At 43.0% G+C, this 25669-nt stretch overlaps 1 protein-coding gene across 2 annotated transcripts; it reads right to left on the bottom strand.

The window, feature by feature from the left end:
* On the bottom strand, positions 1-25330 carry C1S (complement C1s). Of its 2 annotated transcripts, none has more exons than XM_081317939.1 (12): positions 25008-25330; positions 24531-24643; positions 23647-23851; positions 21088-21265; positions 19927-20052; positions 17220-17419; positions 9226-9379; positions 7692-7807; positions 4629-4707; positions 3633-3764; positions 2675-2749; positions 1-2098 (listed from the first exon to the last, which is right to left on the bottom strand). In XM_081317939.1, exons 2-12 carry the CDS (start codon positions 24548-24550, stop codon positions 1314-1316), a joined length of 2070 nt encoding a protein of 689 aa, XP_081174065.1. In that variant the 5' UTR covers positions 24551-24643; positions 25008-25330; the 3' UTR covers positions 1-1313. The 2 variants fall into 2 exon arrangements, with proteins under 2 accessions (XP_081174065.1, XP_081174066.1); XM_081317940.1 differs by having other exon boundaries at positions 24531-24640; positions 25008-25061.
* Positions 25331-25669: the final 339 nt, after the last annotated feature.

Genomic DNA, 25669 nt, shown 5'->3' with positions numbered 1-25669 from the left:
AATCGGCAACAACTTTATTTCAGAAGACGCAGGTGCTTGAAGTTGTAGCATGAGAGAACAAAGACAAGACTGCCTCTCTAGCAGTGTGCTGATGTGACTTGGCTTAGTACATTTCAAAGTTATTCAAAAAGGGAAACATGATTGTGAAAAGCATTAGAAGAGCAAGCACAATTAAATATTCTGGGCTAATTATCAGAACGCCTTCCCATTGCTATCTCAGATGAAACCATTTTCTGACACTTAGATCCTTGACTAAATTTCATTTAAATGACCTTCTTCCTAGTCTAGTGCCTCTTTTTGCTTCTGTTCTTCTGTATATATTACATTATTGGTGCTGGACTGAAATTATATTTGTGATCTGTAGGAAAGGAGGTGGGGTGGCTCAGTGGCTTAATAGATGCCAAAGAAGGTCTATACTCTGCCAGTTTGAGCCGTACCTCCATGTGACAGACTCCTGTCACTTGCCTCAGTTCCTGCCCACCTAGCAGTTTGAAAGCATGTAAATGCAAGTAGATAAATAGGTACCATTTTTGGTGGGAAGCTAAGTGTTCCTTGTTTTGCTGTATGTGCTAAGCTCTGACATGATGTCATGTTGGCCACATGACTGCAGAAAAGTCTTTGAACAATGTTGGCTCAATGGCCTAGAAACAGAGATGGGCCGTAATGTCGGTTAATGACTAGCAGAATAAAATCCACAGGGATTCCTTTACTTTTACTTTCCATGTACACTGTTTGACACTGATATTATCTGGTGAAGCTATCTCATACAAAGGCTTGTGAAATGAAAAACTAGAAACAAAATATTCATGAATGTATATTAGTTTTTATGCAATAAGGACACAAAGAGCTCCTCTGGGCACAATCCATGAGACTGTTCCCTTGCACAAGGCTGGCTACCACTCATTTCAATGAAAAAGAAAGAACCTTTCGCTACATTATGTTCTAGAATTTTCTGCGGCCCACATTGGTTGTGTGCTCCAGATCTATGATGTAGTTGGTTATTCCTTTTCCAATGGTCAAAACTGTGGGAGACTAAAAATGCAATACTCTTGCATGAATTAAAAGTCATTTGGCCTATAGCAGCTTCACAAAGAAGAAAATAAACAAAACCTAATTAAAGAAAGAGAAGACAAAGCAATTAAAAACTAGAAAAAGTGAAGAAAGAGGAGACAGGCAACGTAAAGTGGCTTGCAATAATATAGATTTTAGCTGCGAACGTCGTTTTTTTGTATGTTAGATTTATGGATGGGACAAAACCTCTTGAGAGTCAGTGGGTGCCTGGTAGACAGACAAGGCATGAAGAGAGGAAGCATCTATTCTTCAGGTTCTTTATACTCCCTCATGACTTTTCTGATCCAATCCACATAATTTGCCACCTTAGTGTAGAGACCATAAGTGCCACATTTTGGGCCCCACGAAACCAGTCCAGCAACATAATAGCGTGTCTCATTTTGGGGATCTTTGATAATGTATGCCCCACCACTGTCTCCCTGACAGCTGTCCTGCCGGCCATCCCCAGCACAAATCATATTTTCTGTGAAGACATAAGTTGAAGTCTCGCTTGTCACATTTTGGCATGTATCCGTCTTCACCACAGGGATCCAAGCTGCCCTGAGCCTCACCGATAGTTTAGGACTTGTTCGAATAGCGTCAGTCTTGCCCCAGCCAGCTATGTAGCCCAAGGTCCCTATCTGTGGATCATATTCTGAAGAAGCACCAGGTAGGCAAATTGGTGAAATAGTGGGGCCCATTGTCAAAGGTTCTTCCAATCTTAACAGAGCAATGTCGTGATTAAAGTTTGTCCTGGTCTCTGATTCACTTTGGGACCATTGAGGGTGAACGAATATAGCCTTTATCTTCAGTGGCTGAGCATTACTCTTGGCCTTTTGATTCACACTGAACAACCCAGCATAGAGAACTGGGTATGGAGAATCATCCAGCACATGAGCAGCAGTAAGTATCCATTGTTCTGAAATGAGGGCTCCACCAGCTCGTGGTTCATCAAAGTAGATTTGCCAAGGGAAATTTCCTTCTTTAGCAACTGTGCCTCCGTAAATTCTCCCTATTCCTTCAATACTTCTGCTAGGAATTCCACACACTAAAGTGAGAACAGAAGGAACCAGTTTTAGTCAGAGAGATAGCAGAATAAATATCAGAGAGAGGTATATTTGATTAATATGAGAGAAAAAGGAAAAAAATAGTATAGGCTCTGCAACTCTATAGGCACAGCCCTCTAAACCTACAATCCAGAGCAAGATTCCTTGACCCATTTGGAAAATATTAAGTCAAGGGATATCCAAGCAAGCTTCAGATTCTTCTTTGGTTCCTCTTTGGATCGTTCCTTATGCAATTGTTTTTTCCAATGTCCTAACAAGAATTCCCAGAATGATTCCTATTTTAGAACTTCTGGTAGGGTTGGTATTATAGGAAGGTGTAAACCTTCCAAAACAAATTAAACCAATAAAATTCAGAGCTTGGCAGATCATTATAATTTTACAAAACTTTGAAATGGAGAAGCAATTTACGAATTTTGTCTGGCAAAAGAGTTACTAGGAAAAAATACTGTTATTTTAGAATTTAAAGAGAAGCAACATTATTATTTTATAATTGCAATTTGATATGATCTCCATTTTCAGAGAAAAACACAGAGAATTATACATGAGGTAGACTGTACCTGGGTCACAAACGGGAAGCTCTGTTTCCCCTTCTTCATCCACCCATTTTCCACTGGCTGAACACTGATACATTTCTTTGGAAATAGAGCAATTATTTATAAATTCAATACTATCCTTAATTCTGATTAAAAGAGTATAGTATGTATCATAAACTCCAAAAAGCATTCAGCTATGACTTACTATCAACCCAACAAAGATGTGTTAAAAAGAAAAATAACAATTTTAAAAGGAATTTATCAACTGATTTACCAAATATTCTAACCAATACGGTAATTTCACCAAAAGCCTCCCATTTTGCTTTAGAAGTATTAAAGACGAAACAAATTATTAATGAGCATGGCATTCTAACTATGTTAAAATATATTAAAAGTAAAGGTAAAGGTAAAGGTTCCCCCGCACATGCATGCTAGTCGTTTCCGACTCTAGGGGCCGGTGCTCATCTCCGTTTCAAAGCCGAAGAGCCAGCGCTTGTCCGAGGACGTCTGTGTGGTCATGTGGCCGGCATGACTAGACGCCAAAGGCGCACGGAACGCTGTTACCTTCCCACCGTAGTGGTCCCTATTTTTCTACTTGCATTTTTATGTGCTTTCGAACTGCTAGGTTGGCAGAAGCTGGGACGAGTTACAGGCGCTCACTCTGCTACACGGCACTCAGGATTCAACCCGCCAAACTGCCGACCTTCTGATCGACAAGCTCAGCGTCCTAACCCACTGAGCCACCGCATCCCTTATATTAAAAGTAGAATGTGGTATATGAAATGCTGAGGTAATATAAGGATATAATAGAAACAACTGGTACTTCAGTTCTTGACAGGGTACTTTTGGTGGTTCCCAGCCTACTTAACCTTCCCACCCCAATCTTGTCTTCCTGAGGCTGACAACTGTGAAATGAGCAAAATGATGTTCTTAATTTCTGAACTGGAAGGTTTCATCAGGGGAAAGAAAGGATGGGAGATACCTTTGCCCTTCAGGGTATAATAAGGTTTGTGGCACTCGTAATGGATAATGGTTTGATACTGTGTCTCCTCCGATCCTGATGGGTAAACGATATCTCCATGTTTAATGGGATCAGGCAAACCACAATCTACAGCTGCAAGCAAAAAATAAAACAAGGTGAGGCAGGATTAGAGTAGTTCACCTTTCCATTTCCAATTTGCTTTATGTTGCACACATCCATCCATCCTATGTTGCATTATTTGTTTAGAATAGCCCTCCTCAGGGAAAACTTCCATATGTCAGTATTTCATGTCTTATGAAGATTTTCAAACTATACTGCATTAAATGATTGAATCCTTGTCAACCTCCACAGCTTTTGACTATACAGCAGCTATCAAAGATAACACTCATATTCTGCAGTTGATCCAACATGGATATGTAATGGAAGGCTGACAGGTAGAATGGGACAACTCACCACAGCCAACTCGCAGCGGCCACCTCACCATGGCCAACTCTCCACAGCCCACTTGCTGTGGGACAATTCATCATCGCCAGCTCACCACAGGACAACTCACCGCAGGACAATTTAGCAAATCAATTTAATTATTTAAAATAAATAAACATTAGTTTAATTTTTGTGTTCGCATTTCAGTCTATCCCTCCTTTTGCATCCTTTCTTTAATGATTCTATTCCACCATTTCTTTGATATCAGTGTAACTCCTGTCCTGCACCGAGTTGTCTCATGGCAAGTTGGCCCTGGTGAGTTGGCTGTGGCGAATTGTCATAGACCCGCTGACAGATGTGAGGAAAATTATATATAGCAGGATGTTTCTTTAAAGTTTCTCTCAGGCCTGCAATTCATTTACTTTCACTGCTTTGGCAAGACATCTGTGTCTGCTTCTCACATTTTTATTCATCATATATCATATCATATCACATCACATCATATCATATATCATATCGTTATCATCTTGAGACCATAAGAAAATACACCAGAGACCACTGTAAATCACTTACGAACACAACTGTAATCTGAGTTGCTCCATTTTCCATTGCTTTGACAGCTAGAGTAGAAGGAAGTTGTACTGCCTCGTGGCTGAAAGGAGGATTCAGAAATAGCAGAGCTTGTGAAAATGACAGAATTAGCAGAGATGACAAAACTGACTTGATTATAGAAAGGGCAATCACCACATTTATTAGGGACTGGAAACCCATTATGGACTTTATGCTAAAAAATGAACATGATTTATGGGTATGGTGATTAGAAAGGATAGATTATAGAAAAAAGGAAACTATGTTGTAACCTTAAAAAAAGAAGGTAAAGCATAAATGTATTTGAAGTTTCTTTTTTTTTATTAAAGAGTTTTACAAAAACAAGATTTTACAATATATCCCCAAATCCCCCCCACCCCAAACCCACCCACTTTCCCCCCCCCCACTTCCCAGAGCTAAATACAGGATTATAGTTATAATAAACATATTCTAAATAAGAATTATGCATAATATACAATTAACCAAATTCATAACGTGCTTTAACTCCCCTTTAACATAACTACATACAAAGTACCAATAACAATATCCCTCTAAAATCTACTCATAAGCTAAATGGAACTTTTTAGTCCCATATTTATTCTGAATATAATCTATCCATCTTCTCCAAACTGAAATATATCTTTCCTGTGAATGATCTTTCAAATAAGCAGAAATCTTAGACATTTCTGCAAGATTCGAAACTTTAAACACCCATTCTTCTATAGTAGGGTATTTGAAGTTTCTTAAGAAGATCGGAATTGCTTGTTCTATATCCCTTTTTCTATTTCTCTCCATGTTTTCCTCCACTTACACTGCACTTATTTTACTTTCTTTACTTTTCTCTTTCAAAATTTTCATAAATGTATATCTCTATGTGTGCACATGTGTGTGTTTAAAAATGCCCGTGGTATGGGGTGGGGATGAGATGAACTCCTGTCATGGAGTCATGGCAGGAAAAAAAACCTGAGGTTGCCATGGCTTGTTTATCTTGTAGCTAGGTGGAAGTAGGGAAAGGCCCTGGGATACTTCCAAAGGAATGAGGAAGAAAGAGATGCATTTCTTAGTTGCTGAACACGGAATTAAGCTCTGATATATATAAAAATCATCCTGTCCTATTGTGGAGGTGAAATGCTTTTTCCCCTTAAGCCTACAGCACTTCACAGCACTTTCAAAGTTTAGTTAACTTTGCTATCAGCAGTGCTGTCAGAAGGCCATAGGAATTGGGTCAACCCCTACTAGCCATTTCAGGCTAAGACAAGCAAGCAAACCGCCTCCTCTGGAACCTGGGGACTCTTCCATGGGGCCATTCTCTTTTGGAGAGTTGGAGAACCTGGCTCTTTCAAAATGGACTCTCCCACTACCCACCATTTCCCAGGTGGGCTCCAGGAGAGTTAGGACTGCCTTGTCAAGTGGGGGAGAGGGAGAGGCATCCTCCGCATACACACACACACACACACACACACACACACAGACAGCAACAAACTTACTTTCAAAACAAGATCGCCCACCTTTCTTCTTCCACTTTTAATTTTTATATTTCATGTTTCTAGACCAACCATCTACCTCAAGGAACAGATCCCTCAACTACTGCCCCACCGCAGCAATTCTCAATGCATTTAATCCTCTGTAGAGAGCTCTACCGAAGAGGCTCCACCACTTTACTGAGCGATAACCCAGCCTGAAAGATCAGCAATCTAACAGGCTGGGCACAAACCTTTGTTGAAAGATGGCAAAGTTCACAAATCAAGGCATTTCTCTAAACCATCCCCCAATCACAGCCTTACCGTAACTGGCAGATGTTTTCTTGCTATGTGGAAATATTGAAAAAGGGGGAAGGGAAGTAAAAGTAGAGGGTTTGACTAATGTTTTTATTGAACATGCCCGGCACATCCAAAAGCACCACACACACACACACACACACACACCAGAATAGATGGTATTGAGGCAGTTTAAGGATCCACAGTGGAAACTGCAGACTTTATCCTGGTGAAGTTTTTGTCAGCAAAAGAGATGCATAATAGTTGTGAGAAAACCCCTTAGGCATGACCTCCATTCTTGAAGACAGTGAGTGGAACAAGGAGAAACCATGTTAATAATAAGAGTATTACATAACGCTGTTGGTTTTTATGTACTGTCCTAAGACAAAAATGAATAAAGTTTTGTATGAACTTGTTTCTCATTCACAAAATATCATGATTAAGGTTAGAGTTAGGATTCCTCCTTGTCCAAGTTTCCTTTCATGTGTTCTGTCTATTCTTAACACGGGGGGGGGGGGGGAATCCATTAAGGGGATGAAAGACTGAATAACTGAAATGTGTCTTTTAACTGGTGATGCTAGGAATCTTCATTTCTTTGAAACTTATTCATATGCTTTATCTATTTTTGATTCTGTAGAAAACAGAGGGAGGGCAAGTTACGAACCACACAAATGGTTGCATTTACGGTATGTTTCTAATGCAGAGATTCTAATGCAAATGTGCAGTTGTGGCAACTCTGGCATTTCTGGGATGATTTCATTGAACTCACAGCATCACTTTGGTATCATCACAATTTGTAATGGACTCTTTCTTTCTCTCTTTTATCTGTCACCTGAACTTGCCCTGATCTTCACCAACATGAGCATCCTAGCAGGTGCTGGAATCCTTCTATTTCCCAACCTTTGGCTAGAAAGGTGTAGTGTTGTCAAGTTAAGCTGGGAGATTGCTGGCGGCACTCCTGATCCTCCTGTCTTGAAATGGCAGATAAGACTTTGATGGTCATGTGGCTGAGCCACACAATCTTTTGCCTGTCCATCATGAGGACACCTACTTGTTTTCTGGTCTTAACTAATGATCAGAATGAAGAACCAACCCTTCTGTAGAACTGTAGAATATCTGTTACTGTCATTCAAGGAAATAGCATGATTCAGAGACTCTGGTTGTGTCGCATAACATGCTTATGCATGGTTTGCTGTTTCTTACTTGATTAAATCAAGTGACACACTGTAGTACCAACAGGATCCTCAGGAACTTCATGAAGAGCCTTCAGTTGAAAACGCATATTACTTACTGTTACAATCTCATGGCCTTCTACGCAAGTTACCATCACAGAATCCTTAAAGACATAATGTTCTCTTAGGGGATGCTGAACAGATCTTGAAATAACAGTCTGTGGGCAGGGCATTGCTTTAGAAAGGGAAAAGGAATCAGAAATCAACCACCTTATCCTATACAAATATATACAAGCACAAATCCTCTTTTCTATCACTAATGGTCAGAATCAAGACCAGTAAAATAGCCAATACTTCATCCTTTCTTCACTGAGACCAACTGTGCTTTTTTTGTCCTAGCATTTTTGAATAAGGAGAAGGAAGAAAGGATTATTTCACTCCACCAGGATTACAAAGCTTTCTGCTAAAACCTTCTTGCCTTCCAGAATGACCTTGAAGATGCCCTCTCTTTATATAAAAATGATTGCCTATTCTTTTTTATTGAGATGATTTTGTTTTATTTGTCAGAACCCATTCCTATTTCATTTCTATCTATCCTCTCTGACCCAAAGTCAAATCTCACCTCTCCCTGGGTTCTGCCATACTCCCAAAGGGGAGGGGGGATGTGCCTGTGGGGTTATTGCCTTTGCTTCCTCTTTCTGCTACAATGTAACCTCTTGCTTTCGTTTATTGCTTCTGTGTCCTCTATTCACTACAATGTAACAATTTGCTTCCCGAGTTATCTCTTTCTCTGAACTTTATCTCCCTAAACTGTCAGCTAGAACAAGGGAGGGAATAAGGAATGTATCCTCAGTGCCTGAGTTATTTCTACGCGCTCAGAGGAAGGTGTGAAGAGCCACCGACCATCGCTGCATGAACTGAAGATGGGCCGATGTTATCTCCCCTTTTCCCACGATGGACCTAACGCCAGGGGATTTGCTGTCCCATACCGGACGGGCGGACTATGGGGTGGAGTCTTGCATGGGGATAACTTAATCTATTGTTCTGCGTGGGAAATCTCAGATCCTGTCTACTATGCCTGCTATCAACTACTCTTAATAAAAGTTCCTGTTGGAAAAAATCGTTTCCAAGAGTTCTGCTTTCTTAAGATGTGTGATTGAAGTGGGTCCTGACAATTTTTCCTAACTTTATGCAAAATGGGGAAGAAACTGAAAATGAAGTAGCAATGCCATAGGAGGTAAAACCCTCTGCTCCCCATAGTCCAGTTTGGATGGAAATTCCATTCCTAAACATTGCATAATAAACATCCTAGATACAATACTGCATTTTGCCTCTGCTCCTGGTTTAATTGGGGGTGAGTTGGGGATTAACTACTCCAAACCAGACAGCAACTCAACCGTTTTTTCATCTACAATTCAAAGCAAGTTCCTAGCCCCCATGATCTATCCATTCCCAATTTGCCCAGGACAATATGTAAGTAACTCCCCAAGTAGAATTCTATCCTTTTGCTGATAGCGACTCACTCACCACTCTGCAAATATCATCTTTTCTGTTTGCTCCTTGGAAACAAACACTTGTCCTGTTATAACAACCCAGTTCCATAATTCAGCACTTGAGTACATCCCATTGTTTCCTCAAAAGAGATTTACTCACGGTCCCCAAAGTAGCGGATTTTCCAGCCTTTCATTTGTACAACTTGGTCCGTTTGGAAGGAAATGTCCACAATGTTGCTTTTAGTGTTGATTTTAGGAGGCCCAGGAAATGTGCTGCCACAGTAAGGACCAAAATTCTGATCTCCTGCCGAAAACTACAGAACAGCCAGTAGAAATATTGGGGAAAGTTTCAAAAAAAAGAAAGAAAAAGAAGCATTAGGTAGTCCTTAATTTACAACAGTTCATTTAGTGACCGTTCAAAGTTATAATGGCATCGAAAAAAGTGACTTCTAATCATTTTTCACACGACCATTGCAGCATCCCCATGGTCATGTCATCAAAATTCAGACACTTGGAAACTGACTCATATTTATGACGGTTGCATTGTCCCAGGGTCATGTGGCTCAGTGGGTTAGGATGCTGAGCTTGTCGATCAGAAGGTCGGCAGTTTGGCGGGTCGAATCCCGAGTGCCGCGTAACAGAGTGAGCGCCTGTTACTCGTCCCAGCTTCTGCCAACCTAGCAGTTCGAAAGCACGTAAAAATGCAAGTAGAAAAATAGGGGCCACTACGGTGGGAAGGTAACAGCGTTCTGTGCGCCTTTGGCGTCTAGTCATGCCGGCCACATGACCACGGAGACATCCTCGGACAAGCGCTGGCTCTTTGGCTTTGAAACGGAGATGAGCATCAGCCCCTAGAGTCAGAAACGACTAGCACGCATGTGCGGGGGAACCTTTACCTTTTACCTAACATGTAAAGAGCCTTGGTGGAGCAGTGGGCTAATGCCTCCTTAAGTAACACCCGCTGCCTGCAATTAGTGCAGGTTCGCATCCCACCAGGCTCAAGGTTGACTCAGCCTTCCATCCTTCCGAGGTAGGTAAAATGAGGACCCAGATTGTTGGGGGCAATAAGCTGACTTTGTAAAAATGCCACTTGGCGGGGCCCGAAAGCCCTAATAAGCAGGCATATACATAGAATGAAGGCTATTGCTAAGCACATTGTGCTTTAGATTGTAAGCCGCCCTAAGTCTTCGGAGAAGGGCGGGATATAAATGGGATTAAAAAAAAAGTAAATGGGAAAGCCAGATTCACTTAATAACCATTAGTAACCATTAGTGTTACTAATTTTAAAACTGCAGTGATTCACTTAACAACTGTGACAAAATGGGGAAAAATTTACTTAAGAACTGTCCTGCCTAACAACAGAAAATTGGGGCTAAATTGTGGTTATGCATTGAGACTACCTGTAGTCCAAAGGGTGAGGCAGGCATTCAAGATGTAAGCATAAGGGCTGTTGGCTGAAGAATCAAAGATACAACTACAGACGCATTCAATATTAATGTAGAGAGCAGCAAAACCCAAATAGAAGGAGGTTATTGATGTTATTAAATACGTTTAATGACACATAATGTAAGAATGTGCTAAGCATTTGTCAGTCCTCCCAGAGACTGAAAGAAGACAGAATACTCAGAACAATCATCTTCCTACTCAATAACTGGATATGAAATATTGACTGGCCTGGATTTGGTCCCAAAAAGAAGATTGCTATTTCAATTAGAAATGCCATGGAAGAGTATTCAGTATGAGACATAAATATTCCACTCAACTTGCTATCCTAAGATGTCTTTAAATATTTGGTAGAGAAGAATGTCGATGGGTTCATTTCATTCCCTTAACAAATCAACTGCTTTTCCTGGCCCAGCCTATAATTACTATCCCTAAACTTTTATTGATTTTTTTTTATTCAAATAAAGAAGGGCGAACAAAGTACAATTCTCTTTTCTGGTCTCTTTTCCCTGATTATTTAAGTATTAGCACAGAATGCAAGAAACATAGACCTTGATATAAAAACAGAATACCATTTTATCACTTCTTACTGAACAACTAGATATGAACTGATGCTTAGATCTTTGTTTTCTTTGTTTTCTAAAAGCCTTGAAAACCTCTTTTTTCCCCCTGGAGTTTTTAAGCTGAGCTTTACTTAAAATCAGTGGTGGGATTCAGCCAGTTTGCACCATTTCAGCAAACTGGTAGCTAATTTTTTGTTGCCCAGGCCCAGAATGGACTTCTGGAAATGGCATCCACACAGACAACCAGTTGTTCACATATTTGAATCCCACCACTGCTTAAAATGGTCTGAAATATTTATAAGAGAGTTAGATTTGTGTGTTCAGAGTCCCAGAGACAATCTTTACTATGTATTTTATATATGAGCTATCAAGCTGGTGATATTGTGACAAAACACAGTTACCACTAAGTTAGGCACATAAAAAAACAGTAAAAACCACAATATCCACTGTGTTTACTGGGTATGACAGTTAGCTAGTAATCTTTTGCGGGGAAACTAAGATGTGATAGAAAGATTACATATTTGGGGATACCTGTAGCACTACAGTACAATATTTAAGTCTGTCCTCATTTGAAGGAATCAGGTTTTAACAATAAATAACCATTGCTTGTTTGAGCATGGAAATATCTTGACACCTTATTTGATTTCTGTAATGTATGGGGCTGACTACAGTTACAAGAACTCCAGGAGGCGCTGCTGCTGGACAGCTCTGGTAAGGAGCAGCATTGGCGGGAAAACCAAGTAAACCTATTGGCTGCCAGCCTGGCAGGAAACCAAGGTTTGAATCTATTGGTTAGCGCCCACCTGGACAGGTATAAGAGGACCCAGGTAACCCCATTTTCTCCAGTTGTTATTGTTCCAGCCTGCCATCCAATAAAAATTCAGTTGCAGCCATCGCCTACGCGTCTCATTGCTCCGTGATTTAACAGTGACGATGAGGATGGGATTCTGCTTCAATTGACACTGAGACAGCCGCAGCAGCAGCCGCGCTCACCAGCCACCACAGCGAATGCTAGAAGCAGGATCGGAACCCAGGAGCAGGATCACGGACGGACCAAACGCCATGGCACAAATCGGGCAGATACCAGCGTTCGATATCACACACCCAGAGCGATGGGAGTCGCACATGGGTCAAGTTGAGTTGTTCATGAAGATCAATCGCATCAAGGATGATGACTTAAAGGTGGCAGCCCTACTCTGCACTAGCGGTACGGCCGTTTATGATGTAGCAATAGGTTTGTGTGCACCGACAGCCCCTGACAAAGTCACCTACAGTGATCTCCTAGCTAAGTTGGACCAGCATTTCAGCCCGTGCATGTCAGAACTGGCATGGAGGTTCCAGTTCGAGAAGCGAGACCAGCGGCTGGGCGAATCGGCCGCTAACTTCATCTCAGGGGTCCGGCAAGTGGCCCGTTTGTGCAAATTCGAGAACCTGGATGAGAGGTTATGGGACAGGATCATCTTCAGTCTCCAGGACCGAAAACTGTGACAGAAAGTCTTCGCACGACCTAAGCTGACACTACAGGAGGTCCAAGATGAGATTCTGGCCCACGACATGGCTGAAGTGCCAGAACAGATTGGACCCCACACCAGCAGCCCCAGCAGAGCCGTTCACCAGGCAAATGTGTTCGGGGGGAGCAGTGACACCAATGACCAGGCCGAAGTGGACGCAATCCAGCCGAAGCAGGGCCAGCCACCAGTGCGGCGCGACAATCAGAGGGGCCAACGGGTAACGGCGGCCAACCAGGAGCAGAAGTGCTCTGGATGCAGCTGCTGCAGCAACAAGCAGAAATGCACCGGGTGTGGTGGCAACCACCCCCGGGCAACCTGCAAGTTCCGGACGGCCAAGTGCAGGGTTTGTGGCAAGACCGGCCACATTGCGGCCGTCTGCCGGAACTGTAACCATGACAGCCTGCACGACGTGGACGTGGAAGATCATCAACCGATAGGTACCGGGGCCTGACAACAAATCACATCAATTAACTGATCTGAAGGCTGGCGGGCCGTCTGTAACACGGGGACCTGCCGACCGTTAACCCCCAAAATCAGGCTGGACATATGGCTACAAGGTGTCCCCTGTAAAATGGAGCTTGACTCCAGCTCAGTGGTCTCAGTGATCTCACACGAGACCTTTACCCAAATATGCAGCCGGAGTAAGCAGAGGGCCACCTTGAGGCCATCCAGTCTCACGCTAACCGATTTCCAACAAACACCAATCAAAATAAGGGGGGAGGCTACTCTTACAGTGCGGTACAGAGGGTTCCAAGGGCAATTGGATGTCCTGGTGGTCGAGGGCCAGAGGACTAGCCTCATAGGATTAAACTGGTTCAAGGCCCTAGGCATCGGCATTACGGGAAAAAATAAGACCCAAGCTCACAACATCGAATCCGTCTGCAATGCATTTGTAGATGTATTTGATGAGACTCTAGGGAAATACACAGGGCCACCTATCGCCTTCAAGTTAAACCCCAACATTTCCCCCATTAAAATCAAGCCCCAGAGAGTACCGTTTACCCTGAAGCATAAGATAGAGCGGGAGCTAGATAAACTGGTCACGCAGGGAGTCCTAAAACCGGTCGAGGGAGCCGAGTGGGAGACTCCTATAGTCACCCCACTCAAGGCAAACGGAGAGGTGAGGATCTGCACCGATTATAAATGTACAATAAATAGAGCATTAAATCAGCATGCTTACCCGGTCCCGACAGTCAGCAGCATACTCGTGTCTCTGCAGGGCGGCGCCATCTTTGCCAAACTCGATCTCGCGCAAGCGTATCAGCAACTCCCAGTTGACAGGGAAACAGCCGATGCACAGACTATAGTCACCCACAAGGGGGCATTCCGGGTAGACCGGCTGCAGTTCGGGGTTAGCATAGCTCCTGGCATCTTTCAGGAGATCATGGAGCGAACGCTCAAGGGCATCCCAGGAGTATGCCCTTACTTTGATGACATCCTCATCGCAGGGGACAGTGAGGAGGTATTGGCTGAGCGTTTAAAGGCTGTTTTGGGGAGATTCAGGGCTGCAGGTCTCAAACTTAAAAGAGACAAATGCAGCATTGGGGTGACAGAGACTGAATTCCTGGGGTTCAGGATAAGATGCTCAGGGCATCCACCCTGCAGCATCTAAGGTGAGGGCAATTAAAGGAGCCCCCACCCTGCAAAATAAGGCAGAGCTACAAGCTTTCTTAGGTCTGCTCAATTTCTACCACACATTCTTACCCCACAAGGCATCCATAGCAGAACCCTTACACAGACTCCTGGATAAGAACACTGCATGGAGCTGGACAAATGCTCATGACAAAAGCTTCCGAGCTTTAAAGGACCTTTTAGCGAGTGATGCCACAATCACTCATTTCATAGAATCCAAGCCCATCTGCACTGCTTGTGATGCATCCCCTTATGGAGTGGGCGCTGTCCTAAGCCATTTAGAAGACAATGGGAAACAAGTTCCTATTGCCTATTACTCCAGGACATTGTCAGCGGCAGAGCGGAATTATGCCCAGATAGACAAAGAAGCCCTGGCGATAGTTGCTGGGGTGAAGAAGTTCCATGATTACTTGTATGGCAAAGAATTCATCATATTCACTGACCATAAGCCCCTACTAGGCCTCTTTACCACAGATAAACAGACCCCCCAAATTCTGACCCCCAAAATGCTCAGGTGGTCCATTTTCCTGTTGGCGTACTCTTGCAAGCTGGTCCATAAACCCGGCAAGGAAATGGGCCACGCTGATGGGTTGAGCAGGCTACCCTTAGCCAGCACTGAAACCGATCCAGCTCCCGCATCTCAAATATTGGCATTACAGGATCTTCCTGAGTGTCCCCTCAGTGCAAAGGATATTGCAGCAGCAATGCCAGCCGACAAAATACTGAGTAGGGTCCAAACGTGGGTGAGCACGGGGTGGCAAGATAAGTCCCCAGGCCCGGAGTTCCAAGCATACTTCAGCAGGTGACACGAATTGTCTGCCCACAAGGGTTGTTTGTTGTGGGGGTGCTGGGTCATCATTCCAGAAAAGATGAGGAACAGGGTCATACAATCACTCCATGAAGGGCACCCTGGAATTGTGAGAATGAAGGCCTTAGCCAGAAGCTACCTGTGGTGGCCAGGTTTAGACAAGGCTATTGAGGAACAGGTAGCTGGCTGTTATACCTGTCAGAGGTCCCGGCCGGAACAGCCCCATGCACCAGTCCACAAGTGGGAGGCCACACACACTCCCTGGTCCCAAGTCCATATTGACTATGCGGGACCATTTCAGGAACAAACATTCTTAGTGGTAGTGGACAGCCACTCCAAGTGGTTGGAGGTGGTGCCAGTAAGTAGCATGACCACAGGGAGGGTGATCCAAGTGCTCAGGGAACTCTTTGCCACACATTGGCCTCCCTGACGTGTTAGTTTCTGATAACGGTCCGCAATTTACTTCCACGGAATTCCAGGTGTTTACGAAGACCAACGGAATTAGACACGTCACAGCTGCCCCGTTCCACCCGTTGTCTAACGGGATGGCAGAGCGCATGGTGCACACAACCAAAGACGCTCTGAAACGCATCATCCAAGGGGACTGGAAGCAAAGGTTAGCACAATTCTTACTCCATCAATACACCACACCCTGTACATCCACAGGAAAGAGCCCAGCGGAATTGTGTTGGGGCAGAAGACTCATAACAAAGATAGACAGACTCCACCCTGATAGAGTGGCAGCTGACACAGATCAACCCAAACCCTCCAGAGAACTCAACAATGGAGAACTGGTCTGGACAAGGAACTACGGGCCTGGGCACGCATGGGTGCCGGGGGAGGTGGTTGAAAGAACAGGGCCATTGTTGTTCATTGTAAGGGTGGAAGGGGGCCGTCAGTGGAGAAGACATGCAGACCAGGTCAGGAGGAGAGCTACTGAGAATGTACCAGGCAGCACACATCAGGCGGGGCCAGCGACACACTCCAACCACCCTGACCAACCCGACACAGAAGAGGCCAGCGGGGACACTGACCTGTGGACAATAGGACCTACACAGACATGGCAACAACAGGGCCAGGGGGACCGGGTGCCAGAAACAACAGTTGTCCCGGGGTTTCCCCAGGCTCCTGGACAAACCTGCAATGCGGACAACACCACACAGGACTCGGGGGGAACACTAAGGCGTTCAGGCTGGGAGCACAAGCCCCCGACCTACCTCACGGACTATGTGCGGACGTGAGGGAAGCGAGGGGTCAACAAACAAGGTGCACATAGTTATGTCGGGGGGGAAAGGTTCAAGTGGATTGGCAATGTCTGTTCTTATGGGGGAAGGGATGTAATGTATGGGGCTGACTACAGTTACAAGAACTCCAGGAGGCGCTTGGCAGGGAAACCAAGTAAACCTATTGGCTGCCAGCCTGGCAGGAAACCAAGGTTTGAATCTATTGGTTAGCGCCCACCTGGACAGGTATAAGAGGACCCAGGTAACCCCATTTTCCCCAGTTGTTATTGTTCCAGCCTGCCATCCAATAAAAATTCAGTTGCAGCCATCGCCTACGCGTCTCATTGCTCCGCGACTTAACAATTTCTGCAAAAAAAAAAACATTATTCACTGAATGTGGAAAAGAGAAATCTGAGAAATTTTGCTGGAATTAACTAAACATGTAGGAGGAGAGCTTCAGCTGTGGTTCAAAGTGTGATGCTTTGGAGACAATTTTGCTATTAGTTCTTAGAGTTGTTATTTGATTTCACTGTAATCTATCTGCTCTTGAACATAGGCCCAGAGATGATCTTTTAGCATCATAAATGAAAATTATCTATATTTATAGAAGAGCACTATAACATATGGAAAATGAAGAATGAACAGGAGGAAGAAGGGAACAGAAGCAAATCTTCCCAACAAGGTCAAGAGTATACAAGCATCCTTCTGTTGCATAGCCTGAAGTTCAGTCCATTTATATAGACCTCCTTTCCTCCTTCTAATTTTATGTAGCAGGAGAGCAAAGTTGAACTCAATGCTGGTCAGGCAAATTCACTATGTTCCTGCTCAGACATTCTACATTGCTACAATTCAGACATTCCAGGACTTCAATGGATTGTGAAAGGCAAGTCAGCCCCTCATTTTCATAAGGAACAATGTTAGGATACAGTCTAAACAGGAAACGCTCATAATCAAGAGCCATCACAACCACTTACTCTCAAAGCATCTTGGCAAGTTCCTTCTGAGTCACTTGGCTCAACATCAAAGTCGTTGTTCCCAATGTTCAGGATCACCTGGTATCCTGGTTCCAGGATGACACGGTAATCACAGTGCGAGTTCTCAGGATACGGCCTGGGATAGTTGGGGCTGGTAATCTCCCCAGACAGCTCAGTAAATACATTCCCACTGCAGTTCACTAGAGTTTAGAAGGAAAGCAATGGCAAAGAGAATAGAAATAATCTTGACAGTAGTTTGTGATTACTGTTTAGCTCTCCTTATGGTTTAAAGGCCTATTAGTAGGCAAGCTGAAGTATGCAACAGCAGTGTTTTGGGTGATATGATAGGGGTATAGTTATATTTTTATCACCTGACCACATATTTTGCCCATGCCATTTGAAGTTTCTGTATTTAAATCTCTTGGGCTTCTCCTACTCAAGGCATTGTCCCAGGAGAACAGGAGATAATTTATCAGAAGAGCACATTTTGGTATATTAACTTCCTTGGTTAACTCTGTATTGCCTGCAAGTTCCCATCTCAATTATTTCTGAAAGCGATTCATAAGAGAATGACCCATATTAATTCAGATTTTTTTCCCTTAAAAATTAACTCTTCTCTAAGTTTTAAGAAATACTTAAAACCTTAATATAAGAATAGATATCCATGCAATATTTCTAAATGGGAAATCTCTGAGAAGTTCAGATCAACCATGGGAACCAGGCACTTACTCTAATTCACATGTGGACCCACACAATCCATCAGGACATACTCTAGATTTGGAATTCTGTTTAAGATAACATTGTGACCTGAGAATGAAGGCGATCTTATGAGCTTTAAGCTGAATATTGGTAGGAAGGTTTGCAGAGTCAGAGGACCAATTAAAAGGTCTGTCTTAGACATTTAGTGGACTGTTTCTTGAATGCACATGGGAATTTTCCTGCTCCTTCTATCAATGACAATTGAACAGGGAAACAATGGACTGTGGACACTCTTGGTCCCACTGGTTGCTCAGTTCTCTTCTTTAATGAGAACAAAGCTGATGAAGCAGAAGGAAAGTTAGCCCAGAATTCAATATAAGATGGGCAGCTGAATAAATGTTTTACATAAATAAATAAATTTAGTACAAATGAATAAAAACTCAGGAAGCTGAGATCATTGCAGCATATTCTGTAGATAAAGTTACCTGGTTCTACCTCAGTTTGGACTTCAGTGTAAGGATGTAAACTTGCATATTCTCGATTTTTAAAACCAAAACAGCTGGGGTCCTTACAGAGTCACTGTTGTGAGATGGGTAGCCTTGGTGGAGCAGTGGGCTAATGCCTCCTTAAGTAACACCAGCTGCCTGCAATTAGTGCAGGTTCGCATCCCACCAGGCTCAAGGTTGACTCAGCCTTCCATCCTTCCGAGGTAGGTAAAATGAGGACCCAGATTCTTGGGGGCAATTAAGCTGACTTTGTAATAATGCCGCTTGGGGGTGTGTGTGAAAGCCCTAATAAGCAGGCATATACATAGAATGAAGGCTACTGCTAAGCTTGTAAGCCGCCCTGAGTCTTCGGAGAAGGGCGGGATATAAATGGAATTAAAATAAAAATAAAAAATAAAATATAGATCTGTCTGTCTGTCTATGTATTATTTATCCATCCATATCTATCTATCTATCCATCTATCTATCTATCTATCTATCTATCTATCTATCTATCTATCTACCTACCTACCTACCTACCTACCTACCTACCTACCTATCTATCTATCATCTATCTATCTATCTATCTATCTATCTATCTATCTATCTATCTATCTATCTATCTATCTATCTATCTAATCTATAAAATTAGATTGCCCACTTATTTCTATATGAAAGTGTTGGGAAACGAGGGTCAGTAAAAGATGCTCTCTTCCATTTTCTATAGTCTATTTATCACGTTCATAGGAGAAAACCTCTGATGTTGGTTTCATAGTAAAACCATCCATTTGGGAGTTGAGGTTACTTTCTATTTTTTAGGAAATTCTTCTATGTAGTCAGCTGTTTTCATTTTAAATTAACAGTAATTTTAATGAAGTGTTCAGATTTTAATTCTTTGTGTTTTTATTTTTTTTTTACTGTTAGCTTTCCCCTTGAATGCTCTTCGGACAGAAAGGCAGATACAAATCAAATCTATTTCTAATCATGATCAAGACAAATGTGCATTGTGTTTCAACAACACAAGCCTTATCCCTCTGCGCTCACTGAGTGGTTCTGGTTACAGAGAGGGAATGGTTATTTGAGGGACCACCTGCCTGCCCAATTTGATCATGCAGGGTTGGTGCACTCTGGGTACCTTTGATTAAACAATGTCAGCTGTTGGGGCCTCAGGAGCATCCCTTCTCCGCCGCAGCACATGCCATCTGAGAGGAAGGCCCCACAGAGAGCCAGATGGCTCCCACTTAGCTGTTGTTTAGAAGAGCTGTGAAGCCCTGGCCCTTGAGAGGCTTCCCTCACTTCATTCCCTCTAGTCTAGTATTTCACGCTTGCCACCTTTTTATCTTTTATTGACTTTTATTGTAATTTCTTTGTTTGATTGTTGTGAACTGCCGTAATCGTTGGGAGTTGAGCAGCCTACAAGTTTAATAAAGTATTATTACTATTAATTATTACTATTAACCTCACAATGTACGTTTTGTCATTGACTCCGCACCAATGAAAATCTATCAGTCAGTCAATGGTACCTCCACATGTCTTTTTATCTTCATGCAAAAAATATTCAGGAGGACAAGAGCAATAGTATCCACCAATGTAGTTATTGCAGTAATGGCTACAGGCCTCTTCCACAAATTCTGTGCACTCATTCACATCTGTAAGAAAGGAAAAGAGATGTAAAAAAAATCCTCAGTGGAATAGGAGCAAAGATGACAGAAACAATGACATAATTTACCACCCCAAGACTTCAGCAACATGGCTTGGTCTCCTAGGGAATCCCAGTAGTGTCTTTCCCAAATCCTGAGCCCTCATTTACAGGAAAAAGTTTACAGGAAAAAGGTGGCACAATTACAGATGGTACTCCTCTCTCTCTCTCTCTCTCTCTCTCTCTCTCTCTCTCTCTCTCTCTCTCTCTCTCTCTCTCTCTCTCTCTCTCTCTCTCTCTCACACACACACACACACACACACACACACACACACAAACACCATTTATCTTCTTGGTTTTTCTAGTAATTAGCATTTCAGACTCAATTATACCAAATCAAATATTTGTAGTTTTACACGAGCAGTTGAATAGGAGAGGAAGGAGGACTAGAAAAGTATAAAAGAAGCAGCTGCTCATTTATCTATAATAATAGGAAAGCAGTACCAAGAAACCTCTTGGTTTATGAACCCATGAGTCTGCAATGCACTGCAAACGGAGGATGCTTTTCTCTAGAGATTTTCAGAAATTGGGGAAATTATAAAGTTATTCTTTTGCAACAGAATCACGACCAGATTTAAGAATGGGCTTTCAAATAGTGCAGGGAGTTTTTATTTCTTCTTTCAGAGGAACAGAAATGGTTCCATTTTTAAAAAAAATAAAATAAAAATAAATAAATATTGGTTTTGGTAACTCTCCTTAAGGCACACGCCTTTATCTGCTCAGAAAAGGCAGCTAATGTAGAAAAAGGAGTGACAGAGCCTGAGGATGGAATCAAAAGAGGAATCAACCTCGAGTTTCCACATAGCCACAAATAAATTAAGTCCAACCCTTCTTGAATTCTGTTGACTCTTATCTAATAACAAGACAGTGCTAACCTTAGTTGAATAGATTCTTCTGCCAAAGGCATGATTGGTAATAAATCAATTCAATCAGAACATCCAGTGTGGTCCTGATCTTTTGCCCCTGACAAGGGCTAAGGGCTTACCGATTGCAGTGTAATAGGCAGCAAATCCAGTGTATCTCTCTTCATTGGAAAAGTCAGACTGAAAGAGGACAGTCAAACTATGGTAGGGCACGTGGAGTTCTTCCAGGATAGGAGAGCCCCGTGTGTCCCTTGTTTTTCTCCCACAGAACTGACCCTCCACCTGTTCACCAGACAGGACCTGGAAGGATCAGATGAACAAATATAAGGGCTTGTGTTCAACTATATTTCTACCCAAAACTTTGCCCATAGAACATCCTTCCTTCATGCATCTGTGCCAGCCCTTCAAGGGAGGCCAAGTCAGGAAATAGACTCCATGACTGGAAATGTATTGACTAACAGAACCTTGAAAGCTTCTTGGTGTTTTCTTTTCCCTCTGTCTTATACCCAACAGAGTCAAGGGGGGAGTCATTTTAGGATTCCCCTCCCCCTTCTGGTCTTGAAACATATTTTTCTACAATAATGCTGTGGCACACATTATTCAAGATCATCTTTGCATTTCATTGCAGCAGCCCTTTCCAGCAATTCCTCATTGCTCTATTGCCAAAATGCAAAAAAATGTAGCCCATCAACTCCCCTTTTGTGGCTCGCAGAGCAGTAGAGTCTACAAGGTTGCCTCCATTTTATATGCTGGGATGTTCTGATGAGGTTTAAGGTCAAAACTGCCTTTTTTGCACCTCATTTACCACGATTTCAAAATGGCCCCTTTACGCCAAACACATTTTGTTGTCTGAGTGACGTGAATATCATCCAGCAATATTTGCCCTTCTTTCTGTTGTGATTCAGGGTCAGCCTGTGGGTTCGGCAGTTGGGTCGGACGACTCAGAGGAGGAGGGGGGTGTTGAAGAGCTTGCTGAGGGGGTTGAAGATCTTGCTGATGAGAGCCCTCAGCCAGGCCCCTCCCACCTGGTCACGACGGAGACCCAGCTGTGTGAGCCTGACAGCGTGGATGAAGATGACCCACAGCTGGCCCTGTTCAAGGAGGCCCAACACAGGAGGCAGTCAATCAGGAGTAAACAGAGGAAGGCAATGGGGCACCTCGGAAGGAGGCAGAGAGAAGCCATGCCCTGAACTGTATAAAAGGGGAATGCGTGGGAGGGCTGGTTTGCTGAAGGCAACCGCTTGATTAGTTCCTGTTTCATAGCTCCTGTTTCATGGTTGGTGTCTTGTTTTGCTGTTTTATGTTAATAAATTTGGCAGGCTTAATTCCAGCCTCTTGCTGTTTGTAAAGGGGTTGTCCCTGCCTTTTCTGCAGGGCCGGTAGCAGGCTGGTACAGAACACTTTCCTTTTTTGTTCATGTCACCCAAAGTTTATTTTTTTTCCAGAAAATGGCTGCTTTTTCTAGAATCATTGAAGCACAGGCCTCTGCTCCTAACACACAAGGTTATCCAAATGATGAAGTGGGCATGGTGACATCATAACACACGTTCCATCCATTTTTACTTGCATCAAGACATTGCATGTAAGAGGCAGAGTTTGGGTTGCGACATTACATCACACGATTCATCACTTGCTTCCACTTCCCCATGCCTCCAGATAAACATCCAAAGGTCCAGACTTTTAGAAGCTACTCCCTTCCCGTAAGCTGGAACAAGACTTTGTTCATGCCTTCAGTTTATCATTCAATCATCCTTTCCTTCTATTCCTTCAGAACTCAGATGTGTGCTGTATTAGGCCAGCATAGTGATAATAGCTGTAAGTGGATGACTTCTCAACATTTCTCTGATGTTTATTTTAAACCTTCTTGATATTTAAGGATAGCAGCAGACACTAAGATCTTAACTTACTACCCACCTTCCCCATCTTCATGCATTATAGGGAAATTAAGATGGCAGTCAGAGACTCCTCTCCTAAGAATTCATGTCTCCTGCTGCCGCCACTAAGTACAATAATAAAAAAAAATGAGTGAGAAGTTGGCTGGGCCACAGGGGAAAAAAACCACTATAGCCCTTAAAAAAAGAAAAAACGACCAGGAGCATGAACGAGAGGATCACAAGCAGGCACTCTGCCACGATTCCTTCAGTGATGTAGCTATCCCTGCTAGGAGGGAATGCAGAAGGCTTTTAAGTCAGGAGGAGCTGTGAAAAGGCTGGATCTGTGTCCAGATGCCATTGTGCTGGGATGAAGAGCAAGAAGTCAACAGTAGACCATGACAAGATGAAAGGCCTGAAGGCTGCCATGTCTGGAACTTGGGGTGAATGTCCTGTCCTTGGAATATTGTGAATTAGATAAGCTCAGTAGCTTGGAAACGTTCTGCCCAATTTGGGTTGTGTGCCAGTTATGAACACAGCCAGAGAACCAGCTAGCACAGGGATTCATGTCCTATAAACTTTCTATTTGAGGTTAGGGTAATGGACTTAACTGTAATCTACTATACAGAAGCAATCCAAATAAAAATTCAAAGCTATTCAAACAATCCATATTCCTAACTTTTACACATCACCAGAAAAGTTCTGTATCTTGTATGAAATAGTTTCCTAGCTGGGTGTTTCAGCCTGGAAAAGCTCAGCCTACACACATCTTCACTCTCAAGTTCCCAACAGAGAAATACGTCCCTGTACCTTCACAAAATCATATTCACAGTTTTGAGATGGCTCTATATCCAGGTGGGTGAAGTAGAGATGAATGCCATAACCAGGAGGAACTTCTATTTTCCAGGATTCCAGAGCATCATTGGGATATGCTTGAGGATAATTTGGAGACAGAATTTCTCCATGCATGGATGCTGCCTCAGTACAGGACAGGAGGAGGAAGGCAATGAAGCTCCTAAAAGAGGAAAGATCAATATTGGGCAGGGCTGCCAAACTCACATTCAGCCCCTGGACATCCTAGGTTTTGCTCAGAGGTCCAGGGCTAATAATATCCCATTGCTTAAGCCATAGTTGGTTCAGCTCTAACGTATGGGTGGTGGGACACAAACATGCGCAATCTGAACGCCCTTGCAACCTCCTCAGTCTTGATGGAAAAGGAAAGAGATAAATGTCCTTGCACACTCCTTTTCAGTGCAAAAACCAAAGAACGGGTCATGAGGAGGAATCTGCTGCTTGTCTTGAACAGAAATGACTCCACAAGTGGCTCACACACAGAAAACCACAGGAGAATGCACACAGTAGGAAGACTTTAGCTTTCCATCCCATACGCCACAGGCTGGGGTAGTCACAGCAACTTGATTCAGAGCCTCCAAAGGACAGTGGCCCTGGCTATTGACCCAGATGAGCTAGAGCTGCAAGGAAAGTCACTCTGCTAAGTGAGGGTGTGCAGCAGAGGTCCTACGGATGAGATGGGAGCAGCTGGGAGCCCTGGCAAGAGGCAGTTACTCAAGTGGGTTGTGCGTCATTTTCTGCCACCCCCACTTTCATCTGGAAGTAGTCTTCCAGCAAAGAAAGTAGCTAACCAGAGTCCCAAGTTATTTGTTCAACAATCCTCCGTTCATTGAGTAACTTACCATATCTGTAAGAGCACCATTCTTATTCCTTCCACAAAGCCACGGGATCATGAGATTTAGGAGAACACAGGCACCCTGCTCAGTGGGATGTTTCCTCCCCTGAAGTGTGCCTGCTGGATGGACAGAATAATCAAGTGAAAGTCCCGCTCCCAAAGAACGGAAATAGCATGAATTCATCGCCTATCTATTATTTCTCACTGTCATCTAGCAAGTAAAACCATGTCCTAAAGGTATGTTGGATTTTATAAGGTGCACAGTGTGACAGGAGACTCCTCAGAGCCATAAGGCGTGGAGCTCAACGTGCCGTAAAGTTACTTCTGACTTTCTAAAAAAAGTATCAAACAGCATCAAAACTCTTGGAAGAAGCATCACCTCTTTTACATTAGGAAAGCTAGAGCAGATTTTAGCCAGAAAACTTAATCCCAAAACAGGTACTCGGGATACCTATTTCTGAAAAGGAAATTGAGAGTGATTTACCTTTAACTCCTGGTCTCCGCGGCTGGCTCTCTCTTTCTGTTTGCCTCTTCTGCCTCTCTCCCCTACCAGCTCTGAGCAACATTTCTAATCAGAAACAATGGAATTTCGTTAAGGGACTCTGTCTCCCTCTGCTGTTCAAACATTTTATCTTTCATTTCTCATAGCCCTAAATATTTCAGCCCAAAGAAAAAAACCATGTTCAAATAACTCAGTTGCACAAGTCTTATTTTTGCTAGCTCTAGAATCAACCAAAGAGGGAAGGCTGATTTTTTTTTTCCCCTGAAAGAAGTCAGGTGACTTCTGCGAAGCAAATGGTTGAGGGAAATTCCAAATTCCACTTTGAAAACAAAGTTACAATATTGTGCAATTACAGTGCCTGATTGCTTTTACAAGCTTAAATCACTGACTTTGTCATTTGTTGACCTTTAGCTTAAGCTGATTTAACACACACACATACTTGTTATTGTATATCAGCTTCAAAACAAGTAAATAATACAGCAAGCATCCAAGATAAAAAAAAATCCACAAAGAAAGAATGCCACAGAAAGGTCAGTTAATACAAATATTTGCAACAGATTTATTCAAGTTTTATGGAGAATGCATACCAAATGCAATACAATGAATTAATTTTATTTGCTTGGGGACAATTCAGTCTGCAGGGG

The sequence above is a fragment of the Vipera berus genome (genome assembly GCF_964194415.1).
Source record: "Vipera berus genome assembly, chromosome: 2".
Lineage (NCBI taxonomy): Eukaryota > Metazoa > Chordata > Lepidosauria > Squamata > Viperidae > Vipera > Vipera berus.
This window is presented reverse-complemented; position numbering and strand designations above follow the sequence as displayed.

What these genes read in the sequence shown, in the direction of transcription:
- C1S (XM_081317939.1), bottom strand. Translation starts at nt 24,550, where the DNA reads ATGGTGCTCTTACAGATATG. An exon ending in TGCCTATTACACTGCAATCG is followed by an intron (nt 20,053 to 21,087) that starts GTAAGCCCTTAG and finishes CCTTTCTTACAG; the next exon opens with ATGTGAATGAGTGCACAGAA. An exon ending in AATCCGCTACTTTGGGGACC is followed by an intron (nt 7,808 to 9,225) that starts GTGAGTAAATCT and finishes CCCTTTCTAAAG; the next exon opens with CAATGCCCTGCCCACAGACT.